Raw genomic sequence first — 23,020 nt, 5'->3', positions numbered from 1 at the left:
ACTCTGAGCAAACCATGATAGCCATAAAAGTGACAGTGCATCTTTTATTTGGTACTCTCCATTTTCTCTAAGGATGCATAAAATCTGGTGGTTCTTTAAGCCTTTAAAAATAGGAAAAGAGCTGAACATAGAAGTTGATAATAAATGTCATACTTAAGCAAGAGGAATAATGGATTTTTTTTTTCCAGTTTGCATCTTGTCTCAGAAAGAGAAGGTTTATGAATAAGGTTTTACTATCTGAGAGAATCAGTAACTCAGAAAGTGAGCCAGTGCTGGCTGGGTGTGTGAAGCAAAATAACCATGTCCTGTCTAGAAAGAGACAGATGAGTTCCAGGGGAAGGACAGTATGGGAAATAGGAGTGGAGAGACATAAGTTTGGAAAAATAGTAGCAGTCCACATAAAACAAAATTTTACATATATGCACACACACATTTTATTGGGGCTCTTGCTTTTCTTCTTGTGGGAGATATAGAACAATTTTTTTTTTTAATCCCAGAATGCCCCTTGACAAAAAAAAAAAAAAAAAAAAAAAAAAAAAAAAAAAAAGGAAGTATGCCAATTCTTATTTAAATACACTCATTTAAGAGCACTTTCTGCAAGTGTGATTTAAGTGGAGTCAAATCAGTGTAAAGTCAGAAAAAGACTGGAGAGCCAATGATATTGTAGATATAAATTTATAGTAGATTCACCATAAATGTAACCAGGGCAGAAAAAGACTCTGTATGATCTCAATATGATGTTTAAATTAATTTTAGTTCAATACATTTGAAAGTCAGTGAGGAAAGTACTAATATGAACTATGCTTCAGGTTGACCAATGACATTTTACAGAGGATGTTAAGAGTTTTCTTCTGCAGTTCTGGTGGTCTTGTGGTATCAATGGATTCCTACATGGTTTTATGTTTAAGCATTTAGACAATTTTCTCCTGAATACTCTGCTCACAATCATATTTGCTGCTTTTCTGTGTGAAAAGACACATGGAAAAGCCTGTCCTTGGGCAGGAAGCAGCCCAAGCCCTGCATTATCACAGGAATGTTGAGCATCCATCCTTTCTTTTCTCCCTCTTCAGCTTCCATGGAAAACTGCCCTACTTAGCAGAGAAGCAGCATGATGGGACAGGTAGATGCACAATCCCTGGGCACTGGCCTGGCTATTTTGTAGTTTCTTGTACCCTCTGTGACAAATGAAAATCCCTTTTTCTCTGTTAGAGATCAGCCCCAGGAAGGAAAGGTCTCTTTTCCATGCAACTGGGTCGTTTGTCCAAGGCCTGGACTCTTTTCAGTGCACTGCTCCCGTGGTGTGTCACACCAAGGTTTGTCCTTTTCAGAGCCCTTTCACCAGGGGTCCCCTTTGTCCTCTCTTGGATTGTGTGCAGTGGGAACAGGCAGCTTTCACCGAGTTCTGACCTGATTTTCTTACTCTGAGTGCTCTTGCAAGGGAAATAGACTGATGGAAAGCACACATTTAATTTTACAACAGGAAGAGTTTACAAGTCCCCAGCCATTAAAATAGAATAGATAGATTTGCCTGTAAATGTGAGCAGCCCAAGCTGGATTTGATAATAGCGTACACTGAGGCACCTTTGCACGAAAGAGGCACTACAGAGTGTTGTTAATGTGAGAGTAAATTAAAATTGCATATGCTTTTAGGTCTTTTAGAGATATGAAGCAAGATAATGGAGACTAAGTGGTTCAACTACTTTAAAAATTAAAAAAAAAAAGTTTGGACTAACAAATAAGTAGGAATATGTTTACAATCTTATTAAATGGTGTGCACCTAGGCAGGCTTAATGACTCTCACTAAGATTTTTCTCATGTTATTTCAGCTTTTTTTAAAAAAATCCATCTGTTTTCTCCAAATCTAGGTAGAATTGCTTCCACTGAAGTGCCTAAAATAAATTGCTTAAGGTTTTAGTCACTGCATCTATACCAGCACATTCAAAGATAATATTATTCACTTAAGCTTTATGCAAAACTGGTCTTTCTCTTGTCAAAGAAAGTAAACACTTAAGGAACAGAATGAATCATGTAGTTGACCCCAATCATCTGCTTCTGCTGGGCTTGGGCACCTTTGCTAGCTTGGTGTCAACACAGACACAGAGAAACAGTGTTATGAGACTCTCACTGCTTTTGCTTTGCATTTTTGTTCCTGGAGATCCCTTGGCATGCCCAAAATAGCAAAGGTTGCATATAAAAGCAGGGCAATAAGCCAGCAGCAATTTAAAAATTGCTGACAGAAGATGGAAAATGTCTGTGATGAAAACTGTCCGATATGCTGAACAGCTACATCAAGATCTTAGTGTCCTTTTCCTTCTGTGTAGTTCTGAAGTCAGAAAGGCTTTGATTTTATTAACAGAACTCACCCATCGCAGTTAGCCTGTGCTGGATGGAACAGAATCCCAAGAGAAAAGTGGGAGAGGTTCAGAGCTAGTTGCTTGTCCCTTTCAGAGCAAGCCTGACACATGGGATAGAGTCACCTGGAAGGCACAGTGGAGGTAATAGTGTGACTCGGGGTAACCCCAATGTTTCTGGTCAAAAGTTATTTTATAATATATCTCTCACACAGAATCACAGGATGGGTCCTGCTGGAAAGAACCACAGTGGGGTATGTGATCCAACCTCCCAGCTGAGACAGTTTCATCCCAGAGCATCCCATGGCTCAGGAGTGTGTCCAGATATTCTTGAATACCCCCATAGAGGGGGGATATCCACAGCCTACCTGAGTGACCTATTCCAGTGCTCTGTCACCTGCACAGTAAGGAACTTCTTCCTGATGTTCAGGTGGAACTTCCTGAGCCTCAGTTCCTGCCTGTTGTCCCTTGTCCCACTGCCCAGCACCACTGAGCACCTGGTCCATCCTCTGGCCTCTCCCTGTAGATTCTCATGGGCACTGATGAGGTTCCCTCTCAGTCATCTCTTCTCAAGGCTGAACAGCCCCAGTCCTTCATCCTTTCCTCATCAGAGAGATGCTCCTGTCCCTTGATCATCTTTGTAGCCTTCCTCTGGACCAGCTGCAAGAGCTCTGTTTCTCTTTTGCACAGAGGAGTCCAGAATTTAATTGACAACTTTTATTTATCAGCAGCATTTATTCTGCCAAAGGAACTGTAAAACAAGCTAGCGAGGTCTCTGTTTTACATGAATGCAATTTGTTTATAGCAGATTAGCTTTGCTTTTTGGACAGTCACCACATGAGTTTTGATCTATTAATGCAGCACTTGGTCTATCATCTATTCATATCAATGACTGTACAAAGTCAGGGTTTTTCTTTCTCTCTTAGTCAACAGTGCAAGGCACAACATCCATAGTACTTTTCTTATGAGAAATCTTTTCCTGGGCATTAAAGGCATCCTTTTTCCTAGGTTTGTGAATACTTCGGTTGTCACAAGTACATTGTGCTATATACAGAATTTGCATGAGAAGTGTTTGCTGTACTGCAGGGAAATAGCAGATTTCACAAAAAAAACAAACAAAACAAAACAAAAAAAAAAAAAAAACAAAAAAAAAAACAAAAAAAAACAAAACAAAAAAAACAAAAACAAACAACAAAAAAAACAAAAAAAACAAACAAACAAAAAAAAACAACAAAAAAACCCCATATCCATTACATGAAAAAGGAAAGCATGGTTTGAAGATCTGCTAACAGCAGAAGGTACTGGATCTGAATAATAGCGAGTCATCTAGATCAGGTAATAGGTGATGTTCTGATAAGTCCTAATAAAAAAGATAAACAAACATGTTGGCATAGATTAAAAAATATATAATACATGCACACACACCACTTTTTATTTTCCACCAAATTATTTTTAATAAAGGAGCATTTTAAAAATCCAGTCTTGTAAATGCATACTTGAAGTTCTTTTGGCTCACTAATCCTATTTCTTAAAGGCCCGTATGAGATTGAAAAGTGAATAATTAAATCCATGTTGACTGTGCCTATTTATGAAAACCTGGTGCATACACAATGTGGTTACATAGCTAAATAGACATTAGAAGTGTTTTAATTTTATAGTTCTGTAGTATAGAGTACTTAGTAGCTCTATGTTTTGCTTATACTTGGTAATTTTCTTGTTTGCTGTGACTTTTGGTGAGTTTTAACATTTGCCCAGCCAGTCTCTCTGTTTTCTCTCTTTCTCTGTGAGGTTCACATGTAAACTGCTTTAAAGATTGCATAATGACTGTTTGGCATGTCCTACAGGCAAAGGCCCAGAAACCCTTTTTGCTGGCTATAACCTCAATGATAATGAGTGGCACACAGTGCGCGTGGTGCGGCGAGGAAAAGGTTTAAAGTTAATGGTGGATGACCAGCAGGCTGTGACAGGTACTGTGACACTGAGATTCCATGATTCCATCTTGCTGGGGGGGAGGAACACAAAGCAAAACAAAACAAAAACCCCAAATAATTATACAGAAGTTAAATTACTCTATCTGAGAGAAACATGGGTTTTTTTTCCTTTTTCCTGGGTAAGATTCAAAATTCATGTTATGCATCTTAGAATGCTGCTACAAGAAGTGTGTTATTACACTTGCTATTAATGTTGCTCTAAGGCTGCTATTGAAATTAATGAAAACCTTCGTGCTGACTTAAATGAATGTTTTTATACAGTGATTGGAGAGAAGTGATTTAATACATCACTAATGAGAAGGCAAGCAAAATGCTTTTGGCAACACATTGTTAGGGCTAAACTCTAAGCCACTGCTGGAAGAAAGAATTTAATAAACATTTGAAGGATATTCTACTGTGATTTGAATCTTGCATCAGCTGTCCTCAATAATTATATATTAGGCAGCATGTTTTTCTCAAATACTTAAATAGCAGTTGGGGTGGGAGAAAAAAAATGGCAGGCATGCTAGCAGATGATAGAAATGTGTTTCTGTATTTATATTATCAGAAATGTGATTAGAGAACACATTTATTTTGCCCTGTACAAGACAATGTTCACATGCATGTTGTCTGGCTTCTGGCCCTGATTCCTTGCACAGCAGAATGTGCCTAAATTTTTTGTTAGCTATTTAGAATTATCCTTTGGTTTTATGTAGCATTAAACAACTATTATCATTGGTTCTAAGCTTTGTTAAAATGGTAACAACTTAAATGTTTTGCCTTTTTTTTTTTTTTTTCAAGAGGAGTGTAACTTCTTTAATAATCCCTTTTCACCTCAACAGAACACTGGGGGTCTTGTCACTGGTAGGAAAATAATTCATATAGTTGCAAGAACATATTTTCTAGAATCAGAAATTACCATATATCTTTCAGCACTGTAGTCTGTGTATGTTATGATGCCTAGGGTCATTTTCTCAAGAATACAGATGGCCTTAATAATTTATTTTCTTTTTGATAATATAGGCGGAAGTGTAACAAAAAATAATCTTGCTGCTTCAACTGCTACTCAAGGCAGATTCTAATATAGAGAAAATAGTTTAGATCAAAATCCAGTGCAAGATCCAAATGCATCATTCCTGGGTTCCTCATGCCAGATTTCTAATTTACAAATGCTGCAAGTTACATAACCTGGGTCCAGCTTTCTGGTGCAACATTTGTATTCTTTCCACAACCAGTATGCACATCCAAAAATGGCCAGTTGACTTGAATTCCCTCTCAGTTCTTCAAGCTGGAACTTGTCTGCATTTGCATAGTGCACAAATGTTTAATGTCATTAATCCAAAAGGAGAAACTCATCCCAAAATTTTGGAGGGAAAAAGACATCCTATAATTCCTAAACTCCTTGTAGGAATCTGTGCAGCCAATCTTTGGCCTCCTCCACCAGTGAGGAGGAAAATGCTGTATGGGAAGAAACAGAGGGAATTTTAAATGTGGGCAATCTGTTAGTTCCATGAATGTCACTTTTCCTCCAAAGTAAATCTTTGTTGCTGTGTAAGTGGTGAGAAATTTTGTTTCGTTTTATTTTTAGGGGGTGGGGTTATTTTGGGTTTTATTCAACACCGAATGTTTTAAAAGCCTTTACAAGTTTAAATTTCAAATGTGTCTAATAGAATTTAATGTGTAGCAGCTTTGAATTTCCTGAAAGATAGGGAAAAGGTTGCCTTATGGGATTAAAGTGTGCTTGTTATAAACTGCTTCGAACTGCTTCAGATGTTCCCACAATCAGAAATTTGGTTAAAATACAACCCATTAATTTTTCATGTGAAAAGTTATTATCGTTTTATTGGGAGAATAAGGAAGTAAACTGACTTCCTCCTAAAAATCCCAGCTTTCTCCTTCCAACTGTTGTTTTCCTTTTTGATTCCGTTTCCTCTGCCCTATATGAAGGAATCCCCATCAGATCCAGAAAACTTAAGCTGCAGGAAAATCTATTAAATAATTCAGCCTGACTTTCTAATTTTTACAGATTTTAAAATACCACTGGTTTATTTGTGAGTTGTGCTTGGTCCTCTTTGACAAATGCATGATGTGTGCATGGATACATAATATAATTCAGTCATAACTAGTTTTCTTTGGAAGCCATGCAAGTAGTTTTGAAGAAGTTACTCATCACAGAAGAGTTGAAATATTTCCAGCCCTAATAAGCCTTGTTGTCTAAGATTGTATAGAAAATAAAAATGATTGGAAATTCACTAAATTTGGGTAACAGAATAGCCTATGGTTATGAACAGAAATTCAATTGCCCCTTTGTATGATGTTTTTCCACAAATCTGATGAACTTAAAGAAAAAAGAAAACAACCAAAACCAGACCAAAAAAAAAAAAAAAAAAAACCCACACCAACAAATCCCCAAACAGTCAACCTTGTAAGTACAAACTACATTCTTTTTTACTTCATTGCTGCATTTACAAAGCCTGTGGAGCATTATGTGAAATCTCAAGTCCTGTTTGCATGTTTGTAGAACTGAAATGTTGGGATGTGAGCCCAGATTCTGGAACTTTTTTATTACTATGCTCAAGAAAGAAATGCATTTAATGTAGTGGGGATATTGTGCTAGAGGCCAAAGCTTGGTGGATTTTTGCCATGACATTATTGGAATGCCATCTGAAGGGATACAAGACTGGAATATATAATGTTCCTCTCTGAAACCTGATCCTCATCTCTTTGGCTGTGATCCAACATACAGCTCTTGTCCCAGCAAAAATTACACATTTGCCATTTTTCAAGACAGCTCCCTGACTCATTACTGCATGGAAGAACCCACTTTTCCTTAATACATTCAGGGAAAATTGTATCTTCAGAACTGATGTTTAGAAACAAGAACATCAAGGCTGCCCCTGGGGTTTAAGGCGCTCAGCCCTGTGAGTGCAGGTGGTGTTCAATGACAAGTTCTCTTACAGAACTCATCCCAAAGCTAAGTAAGCTACTTGTAAATATTTATCATAAATTATTAGAGCAATTTTTGTGCCTGAATGGCATTAAAATTACAGAGCTATTTTCCCTATAACTTCACTGATTTCTGTACTTATATCTCAGTACTATGGCTTAACCTGCTCGTGAATTCATCTCCCTGGGCATATCTCAGATATTGACATTTCTCTTTCCCTTGTCTTTTCCCTGTCACACACATGTCCACAGACACTTGCTTATGACACCTACAGAGGTACAGCTGTGCCAGCCTCCTCCAGGCTTTGTGCACCACTTCTGACATGTCCAGGCTGGGGCAGTGCTCACACTCACTCTTGGAATAGAATATTTGGGGATGGACAGAGGGAACTTGGCTTGTCAACAGCTTTGCCACTGTGAGAATTTGTATTAGAGTAGTTTCATGCCAGTATTTATTCCAGCCTGACTAGTCTGCTCTTCACTTTCTCTGTACTCCACGAGAGACACGAAACAGCTAAGGAACTAGGGAATTTGCAAAATGGTTTGCAAAAGGTACATTAAGTGGTAAAATTCATTAGTAATAAGAAGCTGGTTTTCCACACAATGTGACCATGAATCAGCCCTGTGAAAATAGTGCCCTACTTCTTTAAAATAAGCATGGAAAAAAAATTTGTGTTCTGTCAGAAAAAGGAGCTCTTCAGTGAACATAGTTTTGATGTGCTGTGTAATGTCTTTAATAACTAGTTTAACAACTTACCTGACCTGTATGCAGTGTACTCTGGCAGTGCTGATCCTTTCCTCCAGATTAGATTTGCAGTCAGCAGATTTCAGCCTCCTTGCTCTGCAGTGGTCCAGGCATGGCAGAGAGAACTCAAAGGCAGCCCTGGGGTTTGTTTTGGCCACCTTTCCAACGTAAGCAACTCCCTTGTTGTTTCCAGGATTACAGAACACTGGCATGTGCCCTTCCTGCAGGCTTTCTGCTCTGCCCATGCCTTGGGCTCTGCCCCTTCTCCCATGGTTTATTCCCATGGTACAAAGCCAGTTGCTTTCAAGCAGCTCTCCACCCTTGCCACACAGGGCTTTTTGCAGCAGGACTGGCATTAATGTACCCAAGACAGCTGAAACAGGAATCCTTCCTACTGCTAGTCTAGTCATGCACATTGAAGCAAAACACACAGAATAAAATCCCTCAAGCTGTTCTGTTTCTCTTTCATGAGACTCTGATATTGTTGGTTTAGCTCTGAGATTGGCCTTTGTGTTCCTCATATTAAGTAATTGCACCTTTCTTATACTAAAACTCCACATCTGGTTAGGTGTAACTAAAGTGAGGGATTTTGTTGGCAGTTTAATGTACTCTGGTAAACTGTTTCAGTTTAGAAATTTTTCTGTTGGCCTTATCCAAATGTACTGCATGCTTTGGAAAGGATTCTGGATTTACCAGTAATTAGGATCAGTTTGGGAGAATTCCCTTTGGAGACAACAATTGGCCTTGCACATTCTGAAAAGAGTGAAAATGATGCAGATGCTTAATCACATGATGTGCTCTTTGACCTCCCCTTTCAGAGACTAACACGTGTTTTCTTGTTGCTGTTTAAAGGTCAAATGGCTGGCGATCACACACGGCTGGAGTTCCACAACATAGAAACAGGAATAATAACAGAACGGCGCTACCTGTCTTCTGTGCCTTCTAATTTTATTGGGCATCTGCAGAGTCTCACATTTAATGGCATGGCATACATTGACTTATGTAAAAATGGAGACATCGATTATTGTGAGCTAAATGCAAGATTCGGGTTCAGGAACATCATAGCAGACCCTGTAACCTTTAAAACAAAAGCAAGTTATGTTGCACTGGCCACGCTACAAGCGTACACATCTATGCACCTTTTTTTCCAGTTCAAAACCACCTCCCTGGATGGATTGATACTTTTTAACAGTGGCGATGGAAATGATTTCATTGTGGTTGAATTAGTGAAAGGGTATGTATGGATTAGCGTAACAGCAAAACCAGTCCATTCAAAATGTGTGTGCAGGAGGAATACACGGGAAATTTTAGGATGCAATTTTTTTTTTTTCTGACTGGATAGATGTGATGGAAAAATGTTTCTTCCTGTTGAACTTCATGTGCTTTATTGTGACTCTTTCTTTCAGATGAAGCTAGATGGCTGAAATGTATGAAAGTAAATAATAGGTATAACTTCTCTGGTGCTTACCACAAAGAAGTGCTAGTTTGTAGCCTCCCTCTTGTTCTCTCTCTCTACGTATGTATGCATGTCTTGGTACGTGGAGTGCTCGTTGCTTTCCAGAAACTTGGGACTGCACCTCAACTCATCCAAAAGAGTGGCAATTTCTTGGGATCACAGTTGCTTCCCCATCTGGCATTCATTGTTGTCCTCTGGTTTAGCCAGCGCTGCTGAGGAGCACAAGCAAATAGAAAATATTAGACATATTAATTTTTGTCCCCTTGCTATGTAAAGAAAAAGGAAACTTTTCCAATTTTTTCTTTTTTCCCAGGTATTTACACTATGTGTTTGACTTGGGAAATGGTGCCAACCTCATCAAGGGAAGTTCTAATAAACCTCTGAATGACAACCAGTGGCATAATGTCATGATATCAAGGGATACCAACAACCTACACACTGTAAAGATTGACACTAAAATCACAACACAGAGCACAGCAGGAGCCAGAAATCTAGATCTAAAAAGTAAGTACAGTGATTCTTGTATTATCTACAATGAAGGCCATTACAGAATAATAAACAGAATAAATCACAGTACTGTATAATTGCGTAATTTTGTATTAAACATTTTATTTTATAATAATCAGTATGATCACAATAGACTATATCATCTTAACCTGACAATGCCAGTTTAGAAGTGCTTCTGCACAGGTAGGTACAACTTTAAACATGTGAAGATCCCATGGGAATTTTAAAAAACCCAAAAAAGATAAGAAGTTATAATAACACAAAGCGGCCCATATAAACCAAAATATAGTTGATGGACTAAAGGAGGCTTACAATGTCTATGTAAAAATTTGACTTTTACATGAACATAGGTTACAAAAGTAGCATAACTTACTCATCTAAATGAGTATGTAATGTGTAATGCATCATAATTTCAATGGCAGGTGGGATAAAACTTTGTTACCGGCACTAAACCTACATGTTATAAATCCAGCTAGATTCTTAAGATCTATTTGTTATAAACATATGTATATTTTAAAATAAGTGATAGTAATGAGTTCTATGGATGGGTTTCTGAAAAACTAATTTGCATCTGAGGAAAATATCTTTCTAAAGGGATATATAAGTATAATTTTAAAATAATGACTACCTAATCAGACATAAGAATATATGTCCTGGTCCTGGGGGAAAGTAGTGTGTATTTTACCATTCTTTAAAAAGGCTCTTGGCAGGGAAACTGAAATTTCATAACAGTCAAAGAAATATGATATTTCAAAAGCCAGGATGTTCAAAGTAGATATTAATATTCCATCAAGAGCTTATTCCTTGCTGAATTTTCTTTTAACTGCCTCTGAGTCACAGATAATGAGCTGACCTTGGTAATTATGCTGGATTTTGTGATATTTTACATGTTTGCCTCACTTGAAAGTGCTATTAAGATTGTAAGAAAGACTGTGAAAACAGTATCCTGATATGTCATAATCTTCAATAAGAGATTCTTCTATTTAAAAACTTGGCATTTCTGATAAAGCTTTCTGGGTGGCTTACACTCCTTTCCTAGAGTAGCATTTGAAATTTGTTCCACGCTGTTTCTTGGGTTTGCATTCTTTTAAGCATCATTGATTTTTAATTGATACTGTGTAATATTTCAACATTGTTTTTCATGCTGTAGAAAACACATCCAGCTTGTTCCTTGACATTCTTAAGATGGCCAGTACTAATTATGCATATTTGTATGTCTTTAATATGTTTGCCTCTTTTCCTAGTAGCTAAATCAGGCATGGGTAGGGAAAAAAAAAATAACAAAAAAAAAAAAAAACCCTGTTACGAGCTGATAATTAACACAGCCATTTTATTCGACGTATTTTTCAAAGCGATTGTGGTGGGTCCTTGGTGCCGTGGTTTATTTAAGGAAAGGGGCTCAGGCTCTCTCCATGTGCTCGCTGAAGGCACTAGAGAGCGCTGTGATCTCACCAAAGCATCTGCCGGGGCTCAGCAAAAAAAAGCAGCCAGCAAAACCCAACATCCCTGAGCATCCCTTTGTGTGCGGCACTTTGAGAATGCTGCTTTCGCCTTACGCTTTTGAAGTAAAACCGTATCCATTCTAACCTTGAATTCCTTCGGAATAAAAAAAAAAAAAAAAGGAATGAGGAGCACGAAAAGAGAAACCATACTGAGATTTGAAGCGAGTAAGGTGAATTGTGTTAGGTGATTTTCTATAATTTGCCACCCAGGGAATGTGGATAGTGAAAGAATAACAAGCCTGACGTGTTCAGTGCAGGAATATAAAGCAAACAGCTCTCTAAAACTGGTCTAGCACATACAGGTCCTCAACATCTCTCTTCTCTTAACAGTATGCCTCAGTTTATTTTATTGTTTTAAATGTATTATACTATATTTTTCTCAGTCAGCTTCCTTTAAATATGGCACAATGTATATCATGAGAATTTTGGTTTTATTTGGGAGGGGGATTCAAGCTGATACTTTTTAGCCAACAGGCTAAAAGGGAGAAAAAAATCACCTTTCATTACTGTTTTCCCTTCCTTAATATTTAGTAGAAATTATCTAGTGTAGTTGCTTATTTTCTATTTTATATCTGTGTTTCTTGCAATGGCATGTTTCTGTTGTTCTATAAACCCTCCATGTACTTTCCTAATATAAATAGTTACAGTTAATTCATTGTCCTGTGTAACGCAACAAAGCAAATGCAAAATCACACTTCCTGCTATCAATAGTGTATTGATATCAGTTGCATCTGCTTAACCAGATATCAATAGTTATCACTATATCTGCTTAACCAGAGTTATCATTAGGAAAAATATAATTGTGTGCAGATAGTATGAAACCTGCAACCATTCTGAGTAATTGAGAGTTACCAGATTTCTGATTTTGAAATCCAAGCTCATCCTAGAAAAAGAAACCCACTGTATGTGGGTTTTTGCAAATACACAGTGAATTCAGCACAAAGATAAGACACAGATTGTGTTGTTGAGCCTGCACAGCATGGAAGTTGTCTGGGAGAGCAGACAGCTGCCATAAAAGTATGGGAGAGAATTTCCAATATATGTTTCCTTTTGGGTGTAGGATTTGGCTATATAACACAGAAAGTTCATTATCACACATATCAGTTCCCTGCATAACCTCTGGTACAATTTCAGCAGCTACCTGTGGAAACACATATATTACATCCTGCAGCCTAATTATTGCTGTAATTAGATGGGTAAATTATAAATTGGGGACAAATAAATGAGTGAAAATAATTCTGTGTTTGGATTCCAAGAACTGTGTTATTTTTCCTCCCAGGGAAAATTAGCAAAGTGTGCTGAGGTGCAGTTCTAGCAATAACCCGTAAAGACAAATGAGTCTGAGCAGCAAAAGCAATGCAGCTCAAGTCTGCCAGCACAGTTACACAGCAAATTTCCTTTCATTTATTTCATGAGCAGATTCTCTGTCCTGCTTTCAGGATAGCTCAGATGGTTGGCATGGCTGCAACTCAAGGCCTGAAAAAGTTGGGAGGAGGGGAATTCTTGCTTGTTGTACTTGATGCTGTGCTCTGATGTTCTGAGTAGCCTCAAAGGGCACAGGAAAAAACAAGAGAAAATTATTTATTTGATGGAGTGACTACATTGGTGGACAAGGGAAAGATTACAGATGTCATTTATCTGGACTTCTGTAAAGCCTTTGACACGGTTAGCCACAACATCCTTTTCCCCAAACTGGAGAGAGGTTGATTTAATGATGGGTAAGAAAATGGTTGGACAGTTGCATCCAGTGATGATCAACAACTCAAAGTCCTGATGGACAGCAGTGACAAGTGGTGTCTCCCAGGGGTCCTTGTTGGCACCAGTGTTATTAAATACCTTTGTTATTGACATAGAGAGAGGCATTGAGTGCACCCTCAGCATATTTGCTGATGACACCAGGCTGGGTGGTGTGGTTGAGGACAGGATGCCATCCAGAGGGACCTGGACAAGCTGGAGAAGTTGGCCCATTGTGCTCTCAGGAGGTGTAATAGGACCAGGAGCAGGTGCTGCACCTGGGATGGGGCAAACCCTGGTGTCAGCACAGGCTGGGGGATGAACAGATCGAGAGCAGCCCTGCCCTGAAGGACTTGGGGGTGCTGGTGGAGGGGGGACTGGATGTGACCTGGTGTTGGGGTCTCTAGCTGGTCAGAGTGACCCCAAGAAGAGTTCCAAAGTCTCTTTTCCCAGCTTGGAGCTTGAAGAAGGAGTCAGGGCTCTTCATTTCTCACTCTCAAGGTTGTTTATTGTACCTTATCTGCAAAAAATTTTCTCCTGACCTGCTGAGGTCAGCTCAGCAAGACAGTTCCAGGCACTCTGCCTGTCCCCGGGGTGATGTTATGTCTTTATACTAAAAACTACATATACAATGTTTACAATTACTTCCCAATACCTATCACCTGTGTTAGACAGTGAGTTTCTACTCTAAACCAATCTGTAAGTGCCACCATCACAGCAGAAGATGGAGGCCAAGAAGAAGAAGAAGGGGAAAGGCTGGACACACCCAGTTCCCTCCATCTTGCCTCCTGAACCCCCATACCAAAAACCCTAAAATCTACTTTTCCACCCTTTGATAACTTCACTATTATCCTCCCTGTTGTGGCTTGCAGATTTTCATACAAGGTTGGTAATTTGCTTCACAGGTCATAATCAAAACCACAGGGGCATTCTGCGCTCTGTGCCAGGGTCTCTGAGCCCCCTGGCAGGGATCTTGGCAATCCTGGACAGCCAGAGGGATCTCCTGGGTGCTGACAACCTGGCCACGTGTGCTGGCAGCCCAGAGAGCCAAACGTGTCCTGGGCTGTGTCAGGAGCACCGTGGGCAGCAGGGCAGGAGGGGATTCTGCCCCTCTGCTCTGCCCTGCTGGGATCCCAGCTGGAATATTGCATCCAGCTCTGGGCTCTAGCACAGGAAGGACAGGGAGCTGCTGGGGCCAGGCCAGAGGAGGCCACCAAGATGATCTGAGGGATGGATAACCACTGCTATGAGGAAAGGCTGAGGGGGTTGGGATTGCTCAGTCTGGAAAGGAGAAGGCTTTGAGGTGACTAAATTTTTGTCTTCCAGTTCCTGAAGGAAGCCTGGAAAAAAGCTGGAGACGGACTTTTTTACAAGGGCCTGTAGTGACAGGATAAGGGGGAATGGCTTCAAACTGAAAGAGTAGATTTAGGTGAAATATTAGGAAGGAATTCTTCCCTGTGAGGTTGGTGAGGCACAGGCTGCCCAGAGGAGCTGTGGATGACCCATCCCCAGAAATGTTTAAGGCCAGGTTGGATGGGGCTTTGAGCAACCTGGTCTAGTGCAAGATATCCCTGCCCATGGCAAAGGAGTTGGAAAAGAATGATCTTTAAGGTCCATTCCAACACAAACCATTTTGTGGTCCTTGCTCCTCTCTGTTGCCAAAGAAATGTTGTCTCCCCGTTTCAGGCTGTGAGTTTTACAATGTCTATAATGCCTCTTCCCTCTCCACGTATTTTTTTTTCAGTGTGGTATGGGAAACTGTAGTTCTGTCAGAAATTATTTTATTTTATAAGTACTTGAAGATGCATGATCTGCTTCCGAGGAGGAGGACATCCTCAAGCACACTTTATATCCACTTACCTACCAGGGTTTAATCTTCCTCTTGCTTCTCTCCTACACATATAGGCAGTATTTTAATCCCCAGAGCTTTCACACACTTTTTTAAACAGCAGGCATAAAAAACCCTGCAAAATTCAATCAGAATTCCCTTGGCATACCCATCAGAAAATTAAAATATTTTAGCATTTTAATTGTTTATAAATTGAAATTAGAACCTAAGATATTGTACTCTTACCAAACAAGAAGGTAAAGACTGCTGCAGTTATTTTAAATGGAACAATAAGTAGTTACAAACTTTTATATGAGTTGGTAGTTTCAGTACTTCAGTATCCAATCCAATTTGAAACTTTACAGATTACAGAATATATTCACAGATATGCTGTATCCTCTAAGATGATCTGCAGTCATCCTAATCTTGATGTTGGGCTAACTATATATATATTTTTAGAAGGAAATCACCATTCTGGAAAAAACCCTGCACAGCTCAGCATTTATGGGTTAACTTTTGCTGCCTGTGCATCATTTCATTTGTCAAGACCTGCTTTTTTGAACTGACATTCATAATTTCAACTTGTCTCACTGTCATCATCTTTCATGTGGCCTTCCCAAATGTCAGTTTTAGAGCCCATTGTCAGTCATATGTTATTCCTGGGCTGTTATATCACTGCATCCTCAAAAAATGCTATTCCTATTAGAGCACACATCAGAATCAGCCTACTTGGATTAAAATAACCTGTCTAGATCTCTTGTTGTCTGTTTTACTTTTATTTCTGTATCTCTTCACTGGCCCCTAGCTTCCTTTATTCTTTTGAGATAGGGCTGCTGCTTTTATCTATGTTTGCTTTTCCATTTGCTGTTTTGTCCAGTACTGTGAAAACAGACTAGACTGAAGCACCTGAAAGAAAAGTGGTTCTATTAATTTCTGGTATCACCAGTGATTTTGCAAATGCATCAAATTAGAGTTCTTCGATGTGCATAAAGATTTGCTTGGCAATTAATTCATCCTTGTAAACTTTGAATGCAATCAACTAAATTATCAGTAGATCTACTAGCCTGGCATATTCATTGATGATTTACAATAGTCCCTTAATCTATTGATATTTCATTTGCCTGTCAAAGCAGGTTATTCATGCTGGGCTAAATTAATCTTGATCATAATGAAACAGGAATTCCTGTTTCAGCAGTGGAAATTGAAGCTGTTTTAATTTCATGTAATATTTATCTCTGTTGTTCTATACTGAGGCAATTATTATTGTTGCTTCATTAGATGATTTTTTCTCTACATTGCAAGGTCTCCATCAACAGCAATGATCGTTTACATTTTTATCATTAGAGAAACAAAACTTTTAGAAGCACAGAACATTTTACAAATGAGCAAGTATTAATGCTTAAATTTCTCAAATAATCATGCCTGAGCTAAATGTAATGACCTTGCCAGTGGGCTGTGAATTCTTCATGCAGAAATAATGTTCTGTTCCAAATACAGAGTTCCAAGTACTGTCAACAGCAAATAGATCTTCCCAGTGTGACCTATTGGAGTAGACAATGGCAAATGCAACTTTTTCTTCATGATAGTGAAGGAATGCAGGCTCTGTACAGAGGAAAAGCAAGGGACTTAGAACTCTTCTTTGGAATCTTCCTATGTGGCAAAGTTCTAGGAGTAGATAACAATAGGTCATTGGACAACCTGATCCCATGGGAATTCCTTTATCCTCCTTTTTTTACCACTTTTCACACGCTGCTTCTAAACAATGCCGTCTACCGGGTTGTGAAAATAATTTTGGTAGTGCTAAGCCTTCAGAAATTGTATCCAAATTACCAAAATTATATGATGGGGTAAAAAAATTGAAAATCTATTCCAGTAGTTCCAGGTTAAATAAAGATATTCTAGAGCTTGTACTGCGAAGTCAACAACAATGCAATAATCTGTCAGATCAGTTCATGTTGAAAAGGTTTTTGTTTTCTGCCTCTTTTCTCCTGTTCTCAGTCTTTCATACCTATGTGACTGGATAGATTTGCCTTCATTCCTACAGCTGTTTGACATGCAGGTTATTCCTGCTGGTAATTGTGGAATTTCTTTCAAGCCTATCTGGAGCACCAAGTAAAAGTTATGTTAAGAATTATACAGGAAACATAGATGCTCTTAAAACTTACAAAAACCTCTGCATATTTAGCATAATTATGCATCCACTGCATCCTAGCCCCCCCACAGATACACAGAGTGAAGAAGCACAACCTAAATTTGCCTTAAAATGTGCTGCTGTGAACCCTCATTAACCTTGGTATTTTAACTGAGCAATCCTTTTTGCAAAAGGGCAGCTCCGTGGAATATCCTCAGAGTCTGAATGTGATTGTCTTGATCAGAAGAAATCTCATATAAAAATTACTCTCTGCCAGCCTGCATTCCAAATGAGAGTGTCCAGCATCTCGGCTGGTCGGCAGCTTTATGTGGAGCTCTTGCCAAAGGAAGAGTTTTGCAGATGATGATCTCTGAGGTCTAGTAGGTTTGTTGGAAAGAGGAATTCTTCACTATTTCAGGAGCCAGCTCTGCTATAAGAGCATGTGTTGGCTGATAAAGCAGAGAATGAAAAAATTAGAGCAGGAGGAAGGGAGATCTGAATATACTGTGCCATGCAAATGCCAGCTTTGTTAGATTCTGTCTGTTTTTGAGGTGTGTGTAATCTCCAGAAGTGATCAGAACAGGAAAGAAATGAAGGACATTTGATGTGCTTGAATGGCTCACCTCTGCACCACAGCCACCCCCTGATGCAGAGTAATTGGCCCAGCATTGATTATGTGGGAGATGGATTGCCACGCACATTTATATGGCAATTAGATTTTATTATTTACCATTTAACATGCATCACCAACTTTGCTCACAGTCCATTGCACAAGCAGACTGCTTTGGTTTTACATCTGTTTAATCTTTTTCAATGCCGGTGCTCTTCATCTAGTCATTAGTGGGGGTAAAAACAAGCAAAGAGAAATAGAGCAACTGGGACTCTGAGGAATATTATTGTCAGGGAAATGTTAAATGTTTTTATGTGACTGTTTCTTGTGAGGAAAATAATTGTTTTTGAGAACAGAATTGTTGGGGAAATGGTGGATTTTAATCTGGAGAAGTCTTCAGATGTGAACACTTACTTCTTGAATAGCTCCTTTTGTCTATTCAATGCTTATCTCCTGAGGATGTTGTTTGTGTTTGCTATTTCTCACACACCAACACTCCCCATGACACAGCTTTATTTGCCTGTGAAACATGGGCACATTTGTGTCACCCCTGAGCAGCACTAAACTGAGTTGAAAATTGTAATAAGAATGAAATCTGAGCACTGAGAGGTGAGTGCAGAATTGGACAGTGAATCCAGCAGAGCATAAGGAATAGTTTCTTGTCAGAGGAATATTTGTGGAACTGTGGACAGTCTTCAATGTAGTTCTGAGTAGTGTGATGGAATCAGGAGATTGGCGGTAGAGCAGCACCTGTATCCTCACTGTGGACTGCCATGGGAATTGGTGGCAAGTGAAAACTGAAGGATGCTGTGCCTGGTGCACCTATAAACTGTAAATTCTTTCTGGTTCCTCTTAATTCTCCTTGCCTTTTTTTTTTTTTTTTTTCTGTCAGTGTGGACTACAGGGCACTGCTACAGTGAAATTGTGAAAAGAACAGTAAAGTATCACTCAAAGGAAGAAATATCTTCAAAGTTCAATTCTCTTGACAAATAACTACAATATGCACTATTGTGCCAATAAGTGTGCCTAAAGAAAACTCACAATGTCAGCATTTCAGTGCTGGTGTTTTCTTTTTTTTTTTTTTTTTTTTCTCTTTCCCTAATGCATTTAATGGTGTATTCAGGCAAGATATTGAAAGCAGTGTAGAATTGGGGTGAAAAGATCAGTTTCTATATTCCTTCCTTCCCAAAAGAGTGACTTGCTAACCTAGAAATGCTTCTTTATTTTTTTTCCTTTTCATTTGCCTGTAAACATTTTGCCTTGTTTGGTTATCAGTATAGGGAATGTGAAAGATGAAAGCCACCACCTGTCACATCACAAAGCAGCCTCTTGCCTGAAGTATTTGAAAGGACAGATAACTCAGCAGAGCCTGGACAAGTAAACTAGCCACCCTTTCCCTCCTTAGGTGAGAGAGGGTCTAAAAGTGAAAGAATTCATCACTCCAATAGGAAAGATATTTGAAAAGACTATTTTTCTTAAAAAAAAAAATCACATCAAAACCAAAAGACATCAACAACAAATCAATACTGAAGCTACAGAACAGACTCTTTGAAGAGAGTAAGTGGACATAAAAAACTAAGTTTACATTTTCATGTCTTGCCTCAAGTGCCCTGCCTTGCAAGTGGTAGACAAAATCCAGTCATGCTTTGCTCTAGTAGCAAGCAGGCCTGTGAATGCACAGCAAAGTGCATATTCTCTGCTGCAAAGGGGGTTTGAAAAGCCATATGCTGGAGCGTATGCGCTGCAGAAGCTGTGTGGATGCAGCATTTAAGCCTTTGTCAACAGTTCTTCTGTTTATTAGTGGGCTATGATCACAGCAGGCTTCTTGGTTTATGGGGGGAAAAAAAAGAGCAATTATGTCTCATCAATGTTTTTTTAAGGAGCAGACATTTTTTTAATATGGAACGAAGAGCAAATGTTTACTCAGGGTTGATGAAGGTGAGGAGAGACTCTGGAATGACCACTCACCCACCATTCAGGCTCAGTTCCTTTTCTAAAGTGTGTACTGAAATTTGAAATAAACATCTCTACTGTTCTCTGCCTATTGCCCAAAGTAAAGGTGCAAAAGGTGATATTTTGTACACTGAGGAGGTGAGAAGGTCATCAGGGCCAAGTAGGCTCCCATATTTCAGTGAGTGTCAAAGACATCTGAAAGCCTACCTGACATTTCCATTTGAGACAACAGCCCTTGTCTGGTGACCAGACACCAGAACAGGTTTCTGTTCTTTCAGCCAGTGCTAAATATTCAGCTTGTATAGAGCAATTTATTTTCACAATTCAGTTGCCTTAAAGATACCATGAGTTGGGATTGTGTGGGTCGTCCTGGGATGAGTTGCACCATGAAGTTTGTAGTACAATTATTAAGATACTACAAAGTGATTTCTATTGATGTGGTAAGGGCAGCTCATCTGTTTTAGGAGGGACTGGAATAAAGAGAACACTTTTTTTTCTTTTGAGATTAGACTTTCCCTATGGCATTTCTCAGTCTTTGCAGTCCTCCTTTGTCTTTGCCTGCCTGAGGGAAGACGCTGTTTTATGCTTGATCATTTTGAGCTAGCATATTTGGAGAAAAGTGTGCCTGACACCTTGGCTTCACCACAGCCAGATGTTCCTTTGTATTTTTGTGTGTCATATGAAGGAATTGTGGAGATGCCTGCTGTGTTTTCAGAATCCACCACGGTATGCCAGGGCCATCCATCTCCTTCCTGGGGAGTAACACCACCCTAGTACACCACAGAAGCACTCTCAATCCTAGCCATGGTAGTGATTTAGTGCAATGTGACATTAGAAACATGACAAAGCAACTTCTTCCAAAAGGAAAGAGAAATTAGGACAACAGCTGAAAGTACTTTTAAAACCAGCAGCACAACAAGAGATTGGGGGAGACAATGTCTGCTCTTGGAGAGCATGATGCATTTGAAGATGCTTTTTTTTCAGGCATATAAAAATATTCCAGAGATATTGTCTTTATGAATTATGAAAAAGTCAAGCCACAAATCCTTCCACTGCTGCATTTCCTCCTTATTTTTCTTTTTTTTTAGTCATACATATGGCCATATGTGAATTAACGGTTTTCCTTTCTTGTCATCAAAGGTGCCCAAGAAATGAACACCAGATATGTACACAAAGCACTCAGATTTAGGAGAGTAAACAAGTCCAACTATGTTCTGGCTAAACTACTTGTTGCCTGATGTCACAAATCTTCTGTATCAAACTGCTGCTGGTTTGTTAAGGGGTCCAGGTGCACCAGTCACACCTGAGCAGCATTCTTATGTTGTTACCACCATAAACACATGGAAAACAATTCCCTCTCTACTGATGTTTGAAGACAATGGTAGCTGTTAAATGAAGTTAATAGTTTCTGCCCACCAGCATATATCATGTAAGAATTCTCAGGAATGGAGAAAAGGAGAAAAATCAGTGAAGTGACCTGTCAGCAATGTCACTAGTGACAGATAATAACACTTAATAACTGCTGTTAGCTAGTCAGAAAATAGAACAGCATCTTCAATCTTTGTTTCACATTTCTTTGGTTTAGCATTTGCAAAGTTCTTATTTTGAAGAAATGCAGAGGCTTGGGATAAAAAAAGATGAGCTATTACAGGAGGACTTGGCATTTGTTTTACCAACAGTTGTGTGTGACTCACTGTTGTGTGGTGCTCTATGTGCTTTTGCATAAGTGTGATTCCAATAATGAATACATTGAGAACTCGGGTTAATTTATTAGCTAGCAATTTGTTTCTGTGTTAAATTTACTTGTTGTTAAAGCACAAATCAGCTCTAAATCAGGAAAGAGATTAATAGGTGTAAATAGGGAAGATCCTGTGGGAATAACTGAGGATCTGCAGAACCTGTAAAAGATGCAGATTAAACCCACTAAAATCTTCTCTTTAGGTGTTCTTATGGCATAATTGAGCAGTGCCATCATTGCCATGAGCAGGTCTAGCTCTGAAAGTGCTGATTCCTCTGGCCTGCCATGCACACCTTTTTTTTCCTTTTTTTTTTTTTTCTTTTTGCCTCAGGAAAACAAAGGGAGGAGACAATCCTCCCGCTCCGAAAAAAAAAAAAAAAGAAAAAGATATATCTGTGCACTGACTCTAAATACAAGGAAAAAGAGGAAAGTTGTGAGATCTGCTCTCAAGTAAATTGCTTTATTTGAGGCTTTTCTAGTGATCTGAAGGAAATCTTGGGTCACTCTATTACCTCACCTCTTTCTTTACTACCTGCCACTTTGCCTATGACAATTGGCATATATTTTATGTAAATTTGCCATTTTCCTTTCGAAATTAAAGAAAATCAGGATTAATATGAGAAAAATACGATGTTTTCAGGGACACATTTAAAAATCAAACTGAACTTTACAAGATAACATGTACAAGGAAGGCAGCAGCTGAACTTTAGTTCCAGAAATGATGGTTTCACATTTTCAGTGGGTAGCAGTGTAGCATTAGTGTTGCATTTAGGCTCCAGCCAGTTTACACAGTGTCATGAGCTTGTACTATTGATCTGATGAACTGTGGTACCTTTCTTCATGAAATAACTTGTGTGTAATTCACACCTGTAAGTGGGCAGCTGCACAACAAGGGATTTGCTCTGGAGTAAAATTTCCAGTAGTGAAGCTGTACTTACATAAGTGAGAAAGGGAATTTGTACTGCACTATGTTGAGTCCTCTGATGTCTTTTAGTAGGAACAGGGAAAATCTTTTATCTTTTCTGAATATCTGTCATCACAGATATTTAATTAACAATATTTTCTGCAATCCTGTCTTGCCTGAAAATCTAATGGATTGAGTTTTGTTGGAAACCATTTCTTCATAGAGACGAACATGAAAGTAGCATGTGATTAACTGAAATAAAAGTAACAATACAAACATTTTGTGATGGCAGATAAAGATGGAAGATTTCTTTTTTTTTTAAATTAACTAACTTTAAAACAAAAATAAAAATCTGATATTTAATTCCAGAGCTTTGCAAAATTTTGTGTCTGAGAGAAAGTGCTTTTCATGCCAGCAGCAGCAAACTCAAAACACATATGGTATTAAACATTTGATATTAAATCTGGGAAGATTACCTCATAGTCATAAAAATACTTTTATATACTTTATAAAAGGTGAAGTCTAATAGCCAGTATGGCTGCTCAATGCGTAAGATATGTATTTGTGTTTTAGATGTGAACTACATGCACATTTGATTTTGAAAAGCAGAACTCAAAGGTATTTTGGACATCAATGAAATTGAAA

General features: G+C 38.8%; 1 protein-coding gene across 25 annotated transcripts in view; it reads left to right on the top strand.

Annotated features, from left to right (window-relative positions):
- Positions 1–23,020, top strand: part of NRXN1 (neurexin 1) — a 679,465-nt gene that overhangs the window by 309,582 nt on the left and 346,863 nt on the right. For all 25 annotated transcript variants that reach the window (XM_063152504.1, XM_063152502.1, XM_063152505.1 and 22 more), the window contains 3 exons: positions 4,196–4,318; positions 8,865–9,246; positions 9,782–9,972. In XM_063152504.1, the coding sequence (XP_063008574.1) occupies positions 4,196–4,318; positions 8,865–9,246; positions 9,782–9,972 (696 nt within the window). The remainder of the gene's footprint in view (positions 1–4,195; positions 4,319–8,864; positions 9,247–9,781; positions 9,973–23,020) is intronic.

The sequence above is a fragment of the Melospiza melodia genome, chromosome 3, assembly GCF_035770615.1.
Source record: "Melospiza melodia melodia isolate bMelMel2 chromosome 3, bMelMel2.pri, whole genome shotgun sequence".
In the NCBI taxonomy this organism is placed as follows: Eukaryota; Metazoa; Chordata; class Aves; order Passeriformes; family Passerellidae; genus Melospiza; species Melospiza melodia.
The sequence above is the reverse complement of the archived record's forward strand: the minus strand, read 5'-3'. Positions and strand labels throughout refer to the sequence as shown.